General features: G+C 46.5%; 1 protein-coding gene across 4 annotated transcripts in view; it reads right to left on the bottom strand.

The window, feature by feature from the left end:
* ACVR2B (activin A receptor type 2B) overlaps positions 1-17,053 on the bottom strand; it is a 41,680-nt gene extending 24,627 nt beyond the window's left edge. Inside the window, exon 1 of one of the 4 annotated variants that reach the window (XM_004759351.3) lies at positions 16,570-17,053. In XM_004759351.3, coding sequence (XP_004759408.1) covers positions 16,570-16,621 — 52 coding nt within the window. In that variant the 5' untranslated portion in view covers positions 16,622-17,053. Of the gene's footprint in view, positions 1-11,504; positions 11,799-16,569 lie in introns of those variants that run through there. The other 3 variants (XM_045089149.1, XM_045089150.1, XM_045089148.1) reach the window with 3 other exon arrangements.
* Between the last annotated feature and the right edge of the window lie 3,902 nt (positions 17,054-20,955).

Here is a 20,955-nt window from a genome sequence, read left to right as displayed (position 1 = left end):
TATCTTTTTTTAATTCCACATTTCAGCCACTCTGGTCTTGAAATAACTCACTCTGTATCTATTCTATTACAAGCTAGCCTTTAAACTTTAATACGTACTATTTATGCTAAAGTTAATCAATATCTCTACCATCCCTCATAGGAACTTAACTGCTTTAGACCCAACTACCTCCTTCCAACAACACGTAATCAATTTGATGTAATATTGGTGTTAAATATTTAATCTGCTACCACTGTTCTTATCTGCCTTCCAAAGCAAATATGATCTCTATTGTATACACTCGGTATTTTCTTATTTGTCCAAACTTTCATCAGTTCGTCTGCTCAGCCAACCCTACATCTCTGCTCTTCCTTCTGAGACCACTGTCCTTCTAAAAGAACATCCTCCCTCGTAAAGATCTTTTGGTAGAAAAGCTTTTATTTGCTTTTCTGAAAATGTTATTTTGCCCTGTTTCCCAACTGACAGTTTAAAAGAACATAAACTTTCAGGCTGAGTTATTTTCTCTGGTCATTTTGAAAATACTATTCCACAGTCTTCTGACTTCTATTGTTGTTGCTGAAAAGTCTGCTATTATTTTAACTTTGTAGATACTCTGTCTTTTCAGCTTTCTTAGATCATCTTTTTACAGTTTCACTATGAGCCATGTCTCTAAGTATATGTTTATTTACACTGCTTGGAAAAATATGCTTTTTATTCAATGATTTACTTCTATTATCAATTCTGAACAATTCTTGGCTTTTTATTAATTTTAGTATTGCATCTCTCTATTCTATGATTCTGAAATTCCTATTAAAGTATATTAGACTTGGGCACCTGTGTGGCTCCGTCAGTTAAGAGTCTGCTTTGGGCCCAGGTCATAATCCCAGAGTACTGGAATCAAGTCCTGCATCAGGCTCCCTGCTCAGCGGAGAGTCTGCTTCTCCCTCTTCCTCTGCCCTTCCCCCGCTGCTTGTGCTCTCTCTCTCACGTGCACTCTCTCAAATATACAAAATCCTCAAAATATAAATAAATAAATAAATGGAGTATATTAGACTTTCTCATTCTATCCAGTATTTTTTTTTAAGATTTTATTTATTTATTTGACAGACAGAGATCATAAGTAGTCAGAGAGGCAGGCAGAGGGAGAGGGGGAAGCAGGCTCCCTGATGAGCACAGAGGCCAACGCAGGGCTCAATCCAGAACCCTGAGATCATGACCTGAGCCGAAGGCAGAGGCTTAACTCACTGAGCCACCCAGATGCCCCTCTATCCAGTATTTTAACTCTGCCTTTATGTTTTCCAATTCTGTCTCTAGGCACCACTATGGATTAATTGTATATGGCCTAACTTCCAATTTATTAATTCTCTCTTTAGTTGTGTCTAATTTGCTGTTTAGCTCTTCTACTTAATTTATAAATTCAGTTAACCTATTTTTCACTTCTAGAAGCTCTATTTTTAAAAACAGTTTCTTGATTAATTTTGATACTGATTAATTTTGATAGTTATTGGCATACTCTCAAACCCTTATTTTATTAACTCCATAATTTAATTTCTTGAACATTTATTTCTGCCACCTGTTAGATGATGATTTTTCACTCATGGTATCTTATTTCCTGGTGTGTTTGGAATTTAGGATCCTCAGAATTTTGGATTCTGTTTTTGGATACATATCTTATGTTCATCAGGCCTCTTCTGTGAGAATACTCGAAGGCCAAGTTTGAGGGGGCAATGTTCCAAAGATAATTTATTTTTTTGCTTCTGCCAAACTTTCTAGGATATCATCAATTTGGAATCACTTTAATTTCTCAACTTCAAGTTTCCCAGAGAACACTAGTTGGTATAAACTTCAACTTCAAGCTCATGTAAGCACAGACCCATGGTTATAAATTCTCAAGGGAAACTCCAGCCTCCCTATCAACCTAGGCCAAGACCTTTCATTATATACTCCCTTTATCAGCAAAAGAATGTTTCTTCTAGTCCATACTTTCACTGAAGGTGAAAGTTTTGTCATATGAGGGCCTCAGTCTCAATTTCATACCTTATCTCTAAGTGCCTTACACACTGTCACTAAACCTACACCTCTAAGTTTAGGGATAGGGACAGAGTCCTAATTAGAACTAATACAGTTCTAATTTTCAGTCTCCTCTTCCTTCTCCCTTACTTTCCTACATATGCAGCTATGCATATCCATTCTAATTTCTTTAACTTTTTTTAAGATTTTATTTACTTATTTGAGAGAGAGAGATAGAGAGAGCACGCATGCACGCACAAGGGCACACAAGAGAGGGGAGGGGCAGGTGGAAAGAGAAGCAGACTCCCTGTTGTAAAGGGAGCCTGAGGCGGGACTCCATCCTGGGACTCCAGGATCATGACCTGAGCCAACAGCAGTCTTGAACCAACTGAGCCACCCAGGCACCCGCACATCCATTTTAAAAGGATATTAATTCTATCTTATCCAGATTTTATGTGTCTTGCATGAGGACATTTATCAACTGTTTTACTATTTCACTATTATTGCTGAAAAGTAAATCCAGAAGTATTTTGCAAGGGTGATAGGAAGAGCTCTATATGCTTTCACAAGCCCAGCCTAGCAACAAGGAAATCAAGCCAAGTCACCTCAATTCACTTCCAGTTTCAACTCTATAAAAAAGTCCCAGACACCATGCTCCCATAGAACAAAGTGTGGGTCCAGGGCCTTCTCTGCAATCCTTGCCTTTCTTCAAGCCACACCATTTCTAAAGAATACTAAAAAGAGAGCTTCTGGGTAAAGGTTACAGATTATACACAAGTATTACTTTTTCTATCTCCTGTACTTCCATGAAAACCACAGCACAGAGAAGTTTTTAAAACATAACCCCATAGAGGTAAAACAACAACAAACAAACAAACAGAAGGAAAAAAACACAGAAGCTGGAAAGCAGACACACAAGTAGTCAATAACCACAAAGACTCCTGAATTGGTTGTGGAGAAAGCTGAAAAGCAACACAATTTCCACCCAGGATCCTCCAAAACTCAGGAATGTATGTAATCAGATGTCTCTGTAAGAGTGGAAGTGAAGATGAATCTCCAAAGACAGAAAGGCTGGCCAGATTCTCAGAGCTCACTACCAGTCACCATGGCTGGGGGCTGCTTCCTCCAACCCAGCAGACAGTAGATTATTTTCTAAAGAAGATAAAATAAAGAGCCTCTGGAAAGGGAGCAGTGGGAAAATTTGAGGGCACAGGTACCATACTGACACAAGACGTATACAGAACAATATACGAAGTACAGAAACTCCAGCTGTCCTCCCACCGTGGTTCCTAGGATGTTGGCAGCCAGACCTTTACTACCCTCCCCCACCAATCCCCAAACAGAAAGCAGAAGATACTTTTCAGGAGAGTCTATCTAGTCTAACTAGCTTCAAAAACATCAGATCATCCTATAGTTGGTAGGTTCCACTCAGAAGCTTAGAGCTCTCAATCAGTATTCAGGTCCATCCTTAAATATTAACAGGTCTAGAAAAGCCACGTACCGGAAAGACAGAGATAAAAACAGGCGGGGGGGGGGGGGGGGGCAACTTGGAGAAAACAGAGATTATGCAGGGAGAAGATAACTTCACTTTACAAAAATCCTATCAATACCTTCAGAGAGCTAAAAAAAAGAAAGCCAATGCACTCATGAAAAATAAACAGAATGGCATTGTTAAAAAATCAGAGAATGAAAGAGCTTTAAAAAAAAATTTTTTTTAATATATATATATACATACACACATACATATATGGTGGCAGAAATTAAAACCAACAGGAATAAAAGATAACACTGAAGTAATCTCACAAAGTCAAGTAAACACACACAAATACAGAAAAGGAATCTAGAGGCCCAGTCCAGAAGTTCAAGACCTAAGTAACAGGAGTTGTGGAAGGAGAAAACAAAAGAGAAGAAATCAAAGACCATCACAGTGAATGAAAACAGGCCTCCCAGCAAGGCCTATCACTGTGAAATTTCACCACAGTGGGGACAAGAAAAGAACCCATAACAAATGTCTATCAAGAGAGAAATGTCACCTATAAAAAATTAGGAATCAATGGCTTTATACTTCCTGCAGCCAACTGGGGGGGGGGGGTCCTATTTATAAGCTCATACCCACTCAACTATTAATGAAATGTGAAGGAAGAAAAGAGAAAAGTAAGATCACCCTTTCTCAAAAAGGTACTAGAGGATACACTTCACCAAACAAAAAAAAGATACAACAAGGATACAAAAACCCAAAGATGCAACACAAGAGATAGTGATAGGTATCTTAAAGATGAAAACCAAAGGAGATACAGGGTGACAGCCACACTGGGATGGGAGCCAGAGTCTACATGTAAACTCTGTTCAAACTGCTGGCTGACCTTTAACACAGGCACCAAACACACTTCAAGCAACCAAGAAAGCCTAAAGGAGCTAAAACAGATATTTCAGGAGCTACACACCATGGAAGAGTTTATGAATTCAGCCAATATAACCACCTATTAACACAAAAATAAAAAAATTAAAAAAAAAAAAAAACCACCACCAGCAAAACAAAACAAACTCAAAACAAACAAGGCTTTTAAGAGAAACATAACGGAATTCAGAGCCTCTACAATTATCATTCACAATATTTAGATATAATCCAAGATTATATAAAAAACAGGTAATGTATCTCGTATTCAAGAGAATAGATAATTGCTGGAGACTAATTCTAAAATGATCAGATGTTGGAATTAGCAAAGATTTTAAAGTAACTATCAGAAGTACACGTTCAAGAAACTAAAGGAAAATACATTCCAATGAAGGCATTGATAGGCTATATCAGCAGAGAAATAAACCTACAAAAAACGGGTGTCTGTGTGGCTTAGCTGGTTAAGCGTCTGCCTTCAGCTCAGGTCATGACCTCGGGGTCCTAGGATTAAGCCCTCATCCCACCTCCCATCTCCCACCGTGGCTCCCTGCTCAGCAGGGAGTCTGCTCTCCCTCTACCTCTCCCATTCATTCCTGATCACTCTCTCAAATATATAAATAAAACCTTTAACAAAAAACCTACCAAAAAAAGGAACCAGATGGAAATTCTAACACTGAATAATCTGAAACAAAAAATTCACAAAGACAAGTTAAAAGTAAATGAAGGGAAATAAATATACCATGTCAACATAGCTAAAGTGGTTATTAAGATGAAATTTTATAATGCTAAGAGACAAAAATGGGTGATTTATTCCCCTGTTGAAGCCCCATCAACTAGTACCACTTCCCAATACTGAAACAATTTCTCATGTCTATGAAATATCACTTCAAAAGAACTGAAATGCTTTGACTCTTACGGGAAAAGTGGTCCATTTTCCAACTTCTGTGTTTCTCCTTTGTCTTAAATTAAGCATCCGTATAGGCATGGATATATTTCTGGACTTTCTATTCTATTCCATTGTCTATTTAGCTATCTAACACCAAAAGCTTCCCATTTTATTTATTTTTTAAAGATATTTTACTTGAGAGAGAGAGAGAGACAGCATGAGCAGGGGGAGGAGCAGAGGGAGAAGGAGAAGCAAACTCCCTTCCAAGCAGGGACCATGATGTGGGGCTCAATCCCAGGACACCCAGATCACTCCTGAGTCCAAACCAGACACTTAACCCACTGAGCCACCCAGGCATCCCAAAAGCTTCCCATTTTAATCCTCAAATCCAGTAGGCCACAACTTGTTCTTTTTCTTGAAGATAGCCTTGACTCTTTGTAGTCCTTTGCATTTCCAAACTGTTTTACTAAGAATTAAAGATTATACCCTACAGGCTTTTTCTGCAGCTACCGAGATAATACTGTTTTGTTTTTTTGTTTTTTGCTCTGTTAACATGGATGGCAGATTAGATTTTCAATTGTTAAACCAGTTAAAATAGTTGAGACTAAACAGTTGGCCATGATGTTTTGTTTTGTTTTTTACATATTGCTAGATTCTATTTGTGAATGTTTTAAAGACTTTTGCATCTTATATTCATTAAGGATATTAGTTCTATTTACCTTTCCTGCTCTATGTTCCCTTATCTCACTTTTATTGCTTTCTTTTCAATTTGTGAATTCCCTACTATTCCATCTGTCCCTTTTATTAGCTTGAAAGTTATCACCTTTCTATCCTTTAGTGATTACCCCAGAGATGCCTCCTTGAATTATCAAAACCTAACATTAATGGGTAGTTTCATCTTCATGGTGGCCAATGTAAGAACTTTTAGAACAATTAAATTATATGTTCATTGCACTCTCCATATAGCATTGTTGTCATGTGATGCTTTTATATGTATTTCAAACTCAGTAACACACTTCTTTCATGTCCAAATGCATATCATTTTCAGTGTTCATCATTCTTTTCTGCATCTATGACCTCCCATTTAGATCATTTAGCGTCTGCCTGAAGAACACTCTCTTTACTTGATACCCTCACTCTTTTTTTTTTTTTTAATTTATGTATTTATTTTAAAGAGAAGAGAAGAAGGGCAGCGACAGAGAGAAGGAGAATCTCAAGCAGACTTCCAGCTGAATGTGGAGCCAGACATGGGGCTCGACCGCACAACCCTAAGGTCATGACCTGAGCAAAAATCAAGAGTCAGAAGCTTAAATGACTGAGGCACCCAGGTGCCCTGATACCTTCATTCTTGACAGATAGTTTCACTTAATATAGAAGTTTAGGTTGACAATTATTTCTTTTAGCATTAAAGCTATCATTCCATTGTCTTCTGGCTTCCACGGTTACTGAGACGTTAGATGTCAATATAACCATTACTCTTTTGATTGTAAATGTGCCTTTTTTCTCTGGCTGCCTTTTAAGATTCTCTCCTTGGTGTTCAGAAGTTTGGCCAGAATAAGATTAGGTGAGTAAATTTTATTTATCTTATCTAGGTTCACAGGGCATCTTGAACCCGTGGCTTGACGCCTTTCATTCATTTTGCAAAGTTCTCAGCTATTATCTCTTCTGCTTCTTTTATTTCTGGTTATTTGTGTGGCTCTGATTACATGGATCTTAGCCCATTTCACTTTCTCCTCTCTGTATCTTTCCCTCTCTTCTGTATTATCCTTTTCTCTTTCCAGGACTAAGTCTGTTTATTATCCTCTGATCTTCCTGTTCATTAATATCTCCTCAGTTTTACTTAATCTCTTGATAAAATCATCCACTGAGTTCTTAATTTCTGTCCATATACAACGTAGATCTATAATACAGTTTTCGTTTAGCTCTTCTATATTCTTCCAGTTCTCTACTGAAATCCCCACTTTCATTACCTTGATCGTAGCAAGCATGATTTTTCAATATACCTATGATAACTCCAGTCTGGAGCTCACCCAGGTTTGAAGCTATTTATTTATTTATTTATTTTAAATGGCTACTTATTTAAAATGAACATGATCACCCAGTAATGAATGATATGTGCAAAATTGTCTGTAAAATAACTTGAGGCCTAACATTCCTATAATGTTACATGTATTCCTAGCCGGCAGCTAAGGGCACTAGTAACTCCAGAACATCCTAATCCTGCTTTAGATTTGTCTTCTTTTGGTTCCCCTTTGCCCCAAGTTTTTGGAGTTCCAACTAAAAAGGAGGGGTTCACCATACTTGTCCTCAGTTGAAAACTCCAATCCCTGTCTTCCTTAGCCCCACAAGGCCATCAAATGCAAATGCAACCCTCTTGGTTGCCCATATAGAAGGGCTAAAAAGAGACTCAAAAATCAAAGTCACCACCCAGGGTCTCACACATATCCTGTCCTGGTATCTTCTTAGCTGTAAGTTGCTTTCAGCCAAAGATGTTGTTGCAATCTGTCCATCTTTTCCAGATGCCTTTAGAAAGAGGGCTGGTCTTGGTCATCATAGGAGGAAGCTTCCATATCTACTTTTCACCCAGCTTTTAGGCTATTTTCAGGAACACATAATAGCCAAAGGGGCTCTACCCATACAAAGAAATTGAAATCACCTATGTAGATAATCCCATCCATGGAAGTGTTTAATCAGACCCTGGAGGCATGGAAAAAGTAACTTCCACTCCAAAGTGTAACTCAAGAGGGAAAGAGAATTCCCTTTCAACCAATTTTATTATTTCAAACTGTTGGGGACTGAACTGAGTGTCTCCCCTGCCCCAAAATTCTTAACTCCCAATGTGACTGTACTGAACGTAAAGCCTTTAAAGAGGTAATTAAGGTCAAATTGGGCTGTAAGGGTAGAGCCCTAATCCTACAGGACTGGTATCCTCGGATGAAGAGGAAAGACACCAGAAGTGCATGTACACACAGAGAAAAGACCATGTGAGGACACAGTATGTAGGCAGCTATCTGCAAACCAGAGAAAGTCCTCGCCAGAAACCAACCCTGCTGGCTCCCCGAAGAGAACTTCCAGCCTCCAGAACTGTGAGAAAATACATTTCTGTTACTGAAGACACACAGTCTATGGTATTTCAAAGCCACCCATTCTATGGCTGCCCTATCAGTCTAAGGCACAGACAGTGCAAATCACCTGCACAAAGTGGGAAAGCTGACCGAGACGTCATTCATCCTAGAAACAGTACTGTAAGTCCACAGTCACCTAAATCCACAAGCAGAGCCTGACAAGTGGGTTTACACAAGGAATCCCAGGGAAAGAGTGGTGAAACAGCAGACAGCATGCTGAAGAAGCAGACTAGGAAAGCAAAGGCTCTGGGAAAAAGTTATCTCAAACTATCTTCCCTAGTTCCGTGGCCATCCGTGGCAGAAAGTTATACAAGGGAATACTGCACACGCTCAGACAGAAGTGAAGCTCACCAGAGCCCCTTCTGTCATAAGAAGCTCCTCACCAAATGCTAAAATAATTCTTCTACAAGTGTCTCCTATATCCCCTGCCACCATGATCACTACATGTGAAATCAGGGTCCTGCCATGCCACAATCTTGTCAAATGCACTGGGGTCACCAGTGCTGGTGCTCTGTTATGCACAGCTCCTCACAACCTTCAGCAAGTGCCTCCTTCTCTCTGGAGGCTGAAGGCAGTGTAAAGCCTGGTTGGTGAACTCACACAGACACACACATGCATAGCCATCTCAAACCCAGAGCAGCATTTACTGGCAAGTCCATTGCTACCTCTCCTCTATCAACACAGGAGGCTCAGACACAGGAAGGAGCCTCTCTGGTTCTCCTCAGACACTAGACCTTGTCTGGGCACCTTTTACGAAGTGGGCTATTTCCAACCTCTGCAATCTTGCATTTTTGGAGGGGCTGGATAGAGGGGCATCCGGGTGGCTCAGTGAGTTAAGCCTCTGCCTTCTGCTCAGGTCATGATCTCAGGGTCCTGGGATTGAGCCCGGCATCGAGCTCTCTGCTCAGTGTGGTGCCTGCTTCCCCCCTCTCTCTCTGCTTGCTGCTCTGCCTACTTGTGATCTCTCTCTCTCTCTGACAAATAAATAAATAAAATCTTCAAAAAAAAAAAAAATCCTATTTCTCTAAGTACTTCCACAGATGCACAGATAAAATGTGTAGAAGGACTCAGATGGGACCAGGTGGGGACTGAGGGTGGTAAAAGGCTCTGGTTTCTGCAGTTGAATGTATGTGTATCATTCATAAAATCAGAAATTAATAAAATTTAAAATGGGAAAAGAAATATGGCCCAAGTGATACCATACCCCCCAGCTATACCCTGGTAGCTAACCAGGAGACCCTTGAGTAAAGGGAGATTTCAGAGTAGTTATTCAGGGCAGAGGAGGCAGAACTGCATTGTCCTAGTTCTCCTTCCCCTGAGTGCCCCTACAGGACCCACTCTCAGGTTGGGGGTTCACAAAAGGGGCCAGCCTGGTGGGAGGGAAAGCAGAATTCACCTCTGAAACTTTTCAGCCCCTCTATTTCTAAGTCCTAGAGCAGCTGAACCCTGATCCCCAGTTTCTCAGGCAGAAAGGCTAGACCTCCCCCCCAATGAAACATGAGCCACAGGGCTCCTCTTTAACCCACTTCCCACCCAAGCCAGTTCTAAAGCAGGCCCTGGACTGCCTGGCTATTGAGCACCTGAAGGGAACATCAAAACTTGAGTGACAAGGAAATTCCCAAAAAGTACATAAAAGTACATGGGTTTATTAACCCATGGCTGTCGGCCCAGGGCTCTGAGAACTCACACATTCTTTCTGAATCAATGGGGGAGGGTGGTGGGAGGTAGAAAGAGGACTGTCAATGACATTAGACATTAAAAGGCATTGTCCTCATACCTGAAAACACTGTGCACCACTACACAAGCCAGAAGAAAAAAACATCCTGACATCAACACTCAAGAGAGTCAGCTTCCAAGTCAGCCTCCCATTTCCATTGGTTCAGGCTGAGGAGGCCGGCAGGGCCCCACCCTCTCCTCAGATGGACAGACAACAGCTGGTCTGGTCACATCTTCCGAAATGCTTGAGCACAAACTCCGGGAAGCAACCTTCTCCATCCTCCAGCCAAGGGCTTGGGTTTCCAATCAGCCTTCCTTTTCCTTCCCAGAACTAATTTTAGCCTCCTTGGTTGTCAGAGTGGAACTGAAATAGTCGGCAGAGGAACATTTGCAAACAAGAACACCAGCTCACCTCATAAAACACCTCTGCTCCAGCCGAAAGGCTGACCAAAGAGAAGTCCCATTGTGTGGCAGGCCCAGCCCCTAGAAAAGGTCCCTTGGGATGAGGGCCACACATCTGCCTAGTGGGCCAGGCTGTCTTTCCAACACCTGCTCCCAATAACCACATGTCCATGAATGAAAACACCCAGATAGGGCTGCCAGTCCCTGAGTCTGAAAAAGGCACATATATGTGTCCAGCAAGACTGTAATAACCAGGGCAAAGCCTGGGGCTGTTCAAAGGCAGGAAGCCATGACTGATCCTGGGCCAGGAAGCACAGCTCACCTCCAACCCCTATAATCAGCACAGCCGATTGAGACATCACGGAGAAACTTACAGAGACTCAAAAGAAGGCAGCAGCATCTCCTCTCCCCCATTCCCATCCTCACCCCCAACTTGGGCATCCAGGAGCAGGGCCATCAGGTCCTCTGGAAACAGGCCCCTCTGGGCCAGGCCGGGCCCCAGTCTGGTAAAGAAAGACCAAGAAAAAAAAAGCCCCAAGGGGGTGGTGTCTACTGCAGAACAAAGACTGAATGGGTAGGAAGGAAAGAAAATAAAGAATTCTGAGAAGGCAACAAGACTGAACCAGAAGTGTCAACCCCTTTCAATAAACAGGGACACAGCAGTGGTGTGGAGAACCTGGAAATGCAAGCGATGGGCACGGTGTCCTCCCACCTGAAGGGCCCAGTCTGCAATCAGGGTCCCAGTGCAGCAAGCTGTGCCTCGCTGAGCTGGAGATTAGAGAGGAGCCCCCAGAAGGCCCTCGTTAGCAGAGGCTGGAATGGAGCACAGACAGGAGGCTGCCGCCTGCCAAGCCAGCACACCAGCACACACGCCCAGAGAGACCAACCCCCTGGGTGAGGGCTGCCAGTGCTGGCGCCCGCGCTCCCCAGCCCACCTCCCAGGGCCTACCCGCCAACTCCTAGAGGCCAAGGTGGAGGCCTGCGCCCATACCTCGGGGGTGAGGCTGCCCCCCTACGCTGGCGTCCTGGGGCTCGGCGGGGCGCCAGGCGGCCGGCCTGCTCGAGGGCAGGGGCATGCCCACGTCCTGCTGCAGCCCAGCGCTGCTCTGGCCAGCCTCAGCTCCCAGCCGCAGCTCGGGCGGCTCCCAGGCGGGCAGCCCCGGGGTTCCAGGCGGCGCGGTGGCCTCGGCAACACGCACTGCCTGACATTCTGCGCGAGTGGGAGGGCGAGGCCCCTGTGCAAAGCTCAAGGCGGCGGGCAGAGGCGGGTAGGCGGGTGGGAGGGTGGGCGGGTGCGGGCAGGCAGGCCGCCCAGCCACCTACAGCTGCTACCTCCCTGAAACCCGAACCGCTTCTGGGAAAACTCAAGGACACCAGGATTCTCCTCATCGGCTGGCGGAGGGACTCCTGAGCTCCTCATTTCAAATCAAATTCTCAAGACTGAGCAGGCTGAGCAAGCAGGGATCTCCCAGGCTTTGAGGAGACTCCAACCTGCCACCCTGAATCCGGGAAGAGGGGGTGCTGTGGGCATTAGCGATAACCCCACCTCCCACAACTGTCTCTTTGAAGCATGGGAACACTCTAGATTGGAGTTCTCAACCTGAGGTGATTTGCAAGCCCTCTATCCAGGACATTTTTGTTGTCACAATGAGAAGTACCACTAGTATTGAGAGAACAGAGGCCAGGGATGCTGCTAAACATCTTACATGGCACAAGACAGGTCGCCCCGCCACCACCTCCAAACACACATACAACAAAGAATCATGGGGTCCAGATTGTCCATAGTGTCAAGACTGAGAAACCCTGTCCTAGAATGAGGTCTGCCCAGCCAGAACCCTGAGAACTGTCTATCCAGTGTCATTCTCAAAAGTATTCCCACACCAGCTCCTCCTCACAGCCCCCAAATCTCCATCCACAGTAACAGGCCAGTATCTACAAGGGAATCTTAACTCTTCACTTGATATCCCTTGGTCTCCAACTACAATACCCTGAGCTGCCAGGAAGGGGCTGAATGCATAGGCCCTCCAGGGAGGGCTGCCTCTAGGAGGAGAGAAAGGAGGGGAGCAGGGCTGGAATGTAAACACTACAGAGGGATCACAAAAGGCAGAAATAAAAAAGTCCCATCCCGCAGTTAGAAGCAATGAGGGAAGAAATCCAGTGCACCCCCCACCAAGGGCAACAAGTTGCCCCTCAAGCCTGGTACAGTGGCTACGTGTAGGGCAGCCAGGACTTCACGGAGTCCAATGCAGGGGGCTACAGGCTTACTGGTATCAGTGCTAAAGGGAAAGTGTGCATGCACAATACCTGTCCTGGCACTCATGTGCATGTGCTCTCTCTTTATTTGTAGTCACCTGGGGGAAGAGTCCACAGCTTTCATCAGATTCTCAGAGGGGCTCATGATATACAGGTCCACAGTACAGAATGGGCACCCTTCACTGGGTTCCCTGAAAATTCCTTAGCTGAAGTGCCAGGAGAGGTCTAGGTGCTATCTGAGGATTCTCCATGCCCAGAAAAACCCTGCAGAGTAGTACACCAGAGGCCCACCCAAGCTGTGGGAGGCTGTGGGGTCCCAGGACTTGTTTATTCACATAGCTACAGAGCCTGGAAGACTGGGTGAGCTTCTCATATCATTTAGCTCAGAAGAGCCTCTAAGAGATAACAGTGACCACTCCTCTGAAAGGGCAGCCCAGCCAGCCAGCAAGGAGTACCCAGCAGGTATAACACTACAACAAGGCTGAGGGTCACCTCACTCAACATACACACACACTTCTCTCCTGAGGAAACACACAACATCTGTGGATCAGAGAGTATCCAGCCCTGAGGAAAACTTGGGGCAAAGCTGGTGGTTCCTGATGGGACAGATAAGAGCCAGGTCCCCCTCCACCAGTGGCTCCTGACACTCCACTCAGAAAGCATACACCCCACCCCCACAGGCCCTAATCTGAACCCCAAATACAGAGACTGATGTCAGAAGTTCTAAGGAGACCCACAGAAGTGTGTCTTTCAAGGCAAGAACCAAATGACTTATTTCACAAGGATACTGAGCCAGGCACAGACCACAAAAAACTTGAAGAACAAACTGAACAGTGGTCCTGTAATAAACACCATATGCCATTATTACAGCATAAATTCCCCCTTTTCTTCTAGACTTGCAACATACAATATAGTAACCACTAGCCAAATGTTTCCCATTTCCCACCTGAAATGGGAAAGTCTGAGTTGACATATTCTCTAAGTTTAAAATACACACTGGAAGGGCAGCTGGATGCCTCAGCCATTAAGCATCTGCCTTCGGCTCAGGTCATGATCCTAGAGTCCTGGGATGGAGCCCTGCATCAGGCTCCCTACTCAAGAGAGAAGCCTACTTCTCCATCTCCCACGCCCTCTCTCACTGTGTCTCTCTGTCAAATAGATAAAATCTTTAAAAATAATAATAATAAAATAAAATACAACTGGATTTTGATGATAGTACAAAAAAATGTAAAATGTCCCATTAACCGTTTTAATACTGATTACATGATGAAATGATTACTTGGTATATATTAAGGTAAATAAACATACCATTAAAGTTAATTTCACCTTGTTACAGACTGAATGTTTATTTTTTCTTGTTTTATTTAAATTCAATTAACATATATGTATTATTAGTCTCAGAGGTATAGACTGAATGTTTCTATGTGTCCCCTCAAAATCGGTATGTTGAAACCCTAACCTCCAATACGATGGTATTTGGAGCTGGAGCCTTTGGGAGGTAATCAGGGTTAGACTTAGCCCTCAGTTTGGGGTCAGTAGAAGAGGAAGAATCATCCTTCTCTACCTAGCCCTCCAAACACAGAGGAAAGGGCATGCGAGGATGCAGTGAGAAGACAGCCATCTGCCAGCCAGAAAGAGGGCCCTGACCGCAACCCTACCATACTGGCACACTGATCTCGGACTTCCAGACACTAGAGCTGTGAGAAACAGATTCTGTTATTGAAGTCACACAGCCTATAGTCTTTATTTATAGCAGCCCAAACAGACTAAGACACCTGTTTCTTTTTCCTTTCATTAACACTACTACAAAATTTTATGTTATATACATAGTTGATGCTGCACTTCTGTTGGACAGTGCTGTCCCTGATCCTCCTCCTGTGTGTGCTGCAGGTGATGGGGTACTTCTGAACAGCAAGTCAAGACTTTGAAGGAAGGCAACCCATGAAATCGAAGGAACAGGAGAGCCAGCTCTCCCCCTCCGTGGGCCTGGGGCAGCTCTTCCTGTTGTGGTCACAAGAAACACCCAGCCACCCCACCTTCCTTTCTGGACAGGAACATAGGTACTTGGATTTCAGTCTAACTCCAGCTGCCTCACTTCGCAGAACACACTGCTCAGCACTGCCCAAGCCACGTGGGGGGGAGTAGTGGGAAAGAGGGAAATAAAGTCCTTCCAGGGGCCCAATCCCCACCCCACCCCCCGCCTTGCCCTGCCTCTTCAGAGAAGGAGATGAGACTGGTGAGACTAGATGGAGACAAATTAGGATGAGGGTTCCAGATTTGAGGCTGCCCTGCCATAGAAGAGGAATCTAGACAGCCAAGTGGGCTACAGCGTGTCTATTAAGGTCGGTTTGCGCGGCCCTATCCTCTGAAGAGCAATGCCTTCCTTTCCCTTCAGAAGCATCTCAAAGCAGCACTTAAAAGAGAGAGCAATGAGTTCAACAACACCACTTTGTTTCTACCACACGGGAAACGGCTCCAAAAGAGCCGCGACGCTCCCTCCCACACTATGCCCAAGTACCAATAAGAGGGTCTTCATCCCCTCCTCCCCGCGCTCAGGCTACGCAGCTCCAAACTCCACGCCAAACTCCATGCAGACAACTCACTCGTTTTAGCTGTAGACAACTAAGCCACGCTACATTAAAAGGAGGCCTAGAGTGGGGGTGGGATGGGATGGAGATTCCCCCACCGCCACCCGCAGGAGCCCGGGGATCCCTGCCCCGCCCCTGCACGCCAGGCCCCGCCCTTCACGGGTTTCCCAGACTCCGCGCCGCTGCCAACGCCGGCGGCAGGAGACCCGCGCTGCATGTGTAATGGGGGCTGGGAACAAAGACGCGCAGGACCCAGTGCCCTGGCTTCCGCGCACCAACCGCCCCGACCTCCCTGGTCTTCTCCCTAGAGCTTCAAGAGCGGCTCCCCACACCTCCCGGGTCTTCCTGGAGCCATCCGAACCGGAGTGCGGAGCCCAATGCTGCGCGCAACCCGAGTTGGGCGCGCCCCAACACCGCTAGAAGAGGAAAATCACTGCTTCGGCCTTGGGGAAAAGCGCTTTCCCAGCGGGAATTCCGCGGGTATACACCCGCACACACACACACACGCTCAACCACAGGCACGCAAGCTTAACACTAGCCCTGCCGGTCACCCATCTCCGCCACGTGCTTCCCAGAGGCACAAACGGACCTGTTAATTTTCCTTCGCACCCCACCTCCCTTCTCAGGAGCCCTGAACAAAGCAGTCCTTTGGGGTGACCGCATCTCGCGTCCTGGGGACGCCACAGAGAAAGCGGGCGTAGGTGGGAGCTGGCGCCAACCGCCCGCCTTGAGGGAACACAAGGCAGATGCCGGTGGGACGGGGTGCAGGGGACTCCTCCTAGCTGTGTGAAGGCAGCCCCCTTCGCTCCGCAACACCTAGTGGCTCTGAGGGTCGCGCAGTCCTATCCCCAGCCCCTCCTGCACCTACGATCTCGCCACCCGGCTTTAGATCTGGCCACCTTCTCCACGCTTTGGTTTTCCTCTCAATCTCCCTGGGTTCCACGCGCCCAAGTAGCCTGAACCCCAACCCTGAGGTTCTGGATCCCAGCCCCGAACATGCGGTCGCCAGACCGCCGAACGAACAAGATCGTCCCCCCAAGATCGGCAAGCACGGTGCCCAGCGCGCCCCCAGTCCCCGCCCCGGGAGGGGCAAGCTGGGTGCAGGTGGAGCGGCGAGGAGGCCACGGGCCCGCCCTTTGTTGGTAAACACCGCGCGGCGCCCGAGACCGGCTCTGCGCGCCCTCCCGCGCCCCCCACGCCGCGCCCAGTCCTCACCCGCGCACAGTGATCCCCAGAGGAGGGCGAGGGCCGCCCAGGGCGCCGTCATGTTCCGCGGCGCCGCCCCGCGGACACCCGGAGCCCGCGAGCAGGACCGCGCGGCGCTTTCGGGGCGCGCAGGGCCCAGCGGCGGCTGCGCTCTTCTTCCCGCTTCTTCCTTAGGTCTCGTTCCCCGCGCGCTTCCTGCGCCTTCGTCCCCGGACAGCGTGCAGGCTCCAAGGGCCGGGCGGCAGGACCGGGCTCAGGGCCGTTGCGGGCGGCGCAGGCTGCGGCCCGGGCTCCGGGGCGACGCGGGGACCGGGGGGCGGCGGCGGGGCGCGGGCCGGGGCGCGCCCGACTCAGGCATAGCGCGGCGGGGCTGGGCCCGGGCCCCGGGCGCAGGGGCCGAGTCCGGAGGGGCCATGAACGGGGGGGAGGGGTGGGGGGAGGGGAGCTGAACCGAGTCCAAAATGGCTCCTGAGCCGCGGCCGCAGAGCCGAGCCAGCGGGGAAACCCGGATGTTGGGTACAAAGAGGCGGGCGAGCTGGGCGGGGAGGGGGAGGGGAGGCGGGCCCTCCGGCCGCGTGGTCCGCGCCCCCCTGAGGGGCGGTGCCCGGGAGAAACAACAACAAGGAGGCCCCGCCCCCAGCCCGCGCCCTCCGCCCTCCGGGAGGTCGCGTACCACCGCTGGACTAAAGGGCTTGGCCCTGGGCTCTGGCAGAGGTGGCGGCGGTGGTCGCTGGGACGCGGTGGGCCCCTCACCTGTGATTCTTGCTCCGTGCTAGAGCCCACCCTCCCGAACGCACTGCCCTGCGATGCGGGCGGGAGTGGGTGGACAGTCCCCGGACTCGCCAGGATTCACCTCCGCGTCTCCACTTCCCCACCTTTGAAATGGGGGTCAGTGTCAACCGTGGGAAGGTCGTTGTCTTCCGTGCCGAAGTAATCGGAAGAAAAGCCTATCTTTTCTGAAATAACAGGTAGTCCTCTACGTCTGCAACCCTAATACACACACTCTCTCTCTCTCTCTCTCTCAAAGGCATCTGGGCATCCTGGAGTTGGACCCACCTGTGTGAGAGAGGGCGCTGAGCCCCTCCCTGCACAGCAGCCACCGGTGGAAAAGGACCAATGGCATCTGGTTTCCCCAAACTTACCCTTGTCCTCAGCACTCCCACCGCCCACCCCCACCCCTGCTTCAGTCTGTACCTTCAAAACTGTTCTCAGTTGCCTCCAGTCCACCCTGTTGAAGATCTTGTCTGGCAAATGGTTCTGCTGCCCTCTTCCCCTGCCACGTTCCTCCTCGGGGCCCCTTGGTCTTCATCTCAGATTCCACTCTCCTTATCACACAACCAGACCTTGGGAAGGTCACGATGGGGCTCCCAGCCAAAGAGGGAAAACCCATCACAACTCAAGGATGATGTGCAGGATCCTTGGATACAGAAATTGTCCCTTGGCTTCTCATGACTTGCCACAGCCTTTCTTGGAGCAAGGTAAGAGCAGGGTAAAGGCAGCCAGGAAGGAGGCGGTGCCTGGAAATCGGAGTTATTTCACTTCTTTAAGCCTGTTTCCTTATGCAGAAAGTGAAGAGGTTAGATTACTCTACTTTGCATTTTTCAAAAAGCAGAAACCTTATTGAAACAAGATATTATGTAAAAGTCCACCATACAGAATGATATTGCCTTGATTGATGTTGAAATGAGGGCCCACCACCCCCCCCCCCAGTTTCAAAAAGCATCAGGAGCTTCTGGATAGTGGCCCCAAAGTGTGGGATCTTTGGAGTCACCACCCAGGAAGATTTGAGTCTCTAAAGGTCCCTTCCAGTTCTGGAAAAATCCTGTGGAAAAGGACAGCACCTCCTTGCCACAATCCCTGTGTAGGCCTTTTAACACAGGATTGAGTGCTGCTGTGTGCTGAGCAAGAAGCAGTGTAGTATGGGATCCCCTGGTGGTGTATCTGGTGTTTGGGTAATCCTACAGGAGGCTGTATGGATAGGATAGATACATGATGGCAGTTGGAGCAACTCCACATTCAGAATGAGTGGCTTTTCTAGAAAAGATAAATCGCTGCCTTCTCTCTGCTGGAAAATAGCAACTATAAAATCCACTGTGACAACAATTAGATTGGCTGGTTCCTCTCTTCTATTCCACACCAGGATAGGTATCATAATGACTCAGGGCAGTCCAAGTTGCCAACACATCTATGTCTTCCACCTTGATATCTTGATGTCTCTGGGAACTCCAAATTTGTATACCTAACTGCCTACTTGACATCTCTATTTGACAGCCTATCAGCCGTCTCCAACCTGACCTAGCCAAAGCAGAGTTCGCTATTTTCACTGCAAATCTGCTTCTCCAGTTGTCCCTCTCTGAATCAATGGCATAACCAAACAACCAGTTGCTCAAATCAAAACTTTATGAGCCACCCTTGATTTCTCCCATATTCAGTCCATCAGCAAGTTGGCTTCAAAAACATATCAACCATCAAGCCACATTCTCCATATATACCATAGCCACCCAACCTCTCACATCTGGACCACTGCAACAGCAGTGAACTGGAAGGGATTGTAACTAGTCACCTGCTTTCATTCTTGCCTGTTACATAATACAACTTCTATACAGAGCCTGAAATTATCTTTTAAATCTGGAACTAGTATCACATTACTCCCTTCCTTAAAAGCCTCCCATGGCTTCCTGTTACAATGCCTAATAAAGCTTTACATAATCCACCCGTCTTCCTCTCCAACTTCCTTTCCACCTCCCCATTATTCCCGGACATACTGGTGTGCTTTCTGCTCCTCAAACACATTAAGGTTGTTTCTACCTCAGAGCCCCTGTGATCCCCACCACCACTATCTGACTCTCTTGGAGAGCTGAAATCTATGTTGCTGAGCTCATGAGATTAGCCTATAACTCTGCTACCATTTTGTTCATGAACCAATACTAGGCTGATAGGGAAAGATGATGTGGATATCTGAAAATCAAGTTTGGTTTGGGTTTTCTGTTCTTCTGAACTACAAGAACATTAAATACCTCATTTGGTATCAGAAATGAGGTAACTGGAAGCTGAAAGGCAAAAAAACAACAAATGTGTACTATAAGACTTATGGCAGGGAGTTGTGTCATTCAGGAATTCTGTATTTAGGACCATTCTTCCCCTACTGCCCGCCCTGCTCAATGGTCAAAGTCAGAGACCAAGGAACTGGGAAGAAACAACTGAGCATGGCTTCCCTCAGTATCAAGCTAATGGAAGAAGATGGACAATTATAGCATTAAAATAGGATTTGGTATCTGAATTGTTATAGGGCATTATATGGTGAAGGTTAAATGCATTTATTTGTCAAGATAAACTCTTAAAATAACCACAACTTCTGTAATTTTACTCTGAGAACTCTTCATTAAAAAAAAAAAAAAAAGTGAAGGGGCGCCTGGGTGGTTCAGTGCCTTCTGCTCAGGTCATGGTCGCAGGGTCCTGGAATTGAGCCCTGCATCAGGCTTTCTGCTCAGCAGGGAGCCTGCTTCCCCCGCTCTCTCTCTCTGCCTCCCTCCCTGCCTACTTGTGATCTCTCTCTCTCTCTGTCAAATAAATAAGTAAAATCTTAAAAAAAAAAAAAAAGTAAAGTGGCCCGAGCCTCTCTCAGTTCATTGTTTAAAGATATGCTATGGTGGGTTATTATTATGAGAGATATAGGGTAACATACATATATTAGAATAGTGGGTAATTTAGTTACAGCAGTACCACATTAAATGATTTCGGAGGATACTATTCACCCTATATAATGGGGGTGGTGCATAGTTCTTTGGCAATACAATTCCCCCCAAACTTAGTAAGCTATCCATTTATTTCCAATCTATTCTGTGTGCCATCAATGTTAAAAGTTATTTCCTAGACAATTCTCAAGCTGGTTTATTTCTTTTCTTCCTATCTTCATATTTCTCCTCACACTCTCTCTTAACTTACAGTGACCACATTCAGGTCAACTAAATTTAATTGGGTTGGGTATAAAGGTCTCTCAAATAGATTAGATTACACTGTGGTAATGGGAAATCCTCAGGTCTCAATGGCTTACAACCAAATTTATTTTTCATTCATGCTACCTGCCCATTGTGAGTCACCAAGCAAGTTATATTCATTGTAACAACTCAGTGACACAAGCTAATGGAGGTTACATTTTGATACATGCTTCTACTATTGCAGTGAGAGAGGGAAAGTAAATTATATTCAGGCTCTTAAAACTTCTATCAGATTCCAGGAAAGTGGTAGCAAGGTTGGTGGCTACATGGTTTTTTAATTCTTCCATAGTTCTCACAGAACAACTGCATGGAAACAAAAACAAAAAACAGAAAACCCATGTACATTTACAAGAAAACTAGGTGACAAGGTTTTCCCCCAAAACACCAAAAATACAAG

This window comes from Mustela putorius, unplaced genomic scaffold, assembly GCF_011764305.1.
Source record: "Mustela putorius furo isolate JIRA1106 unplaced genomic scaffold, ASM1176430v1.1 tig00003834_pilon_pilon_pilon, whole genome shotgun sequence".
Lineage (NCBI taxonomy): Eukaryota > Metazoa > Chordata > Mammalia > Carnivora > Mustelidae > Mustela > Mustela putorius.
This window is presented reverse-complemented; position numbering and strand designations above follow the sequence as displayed.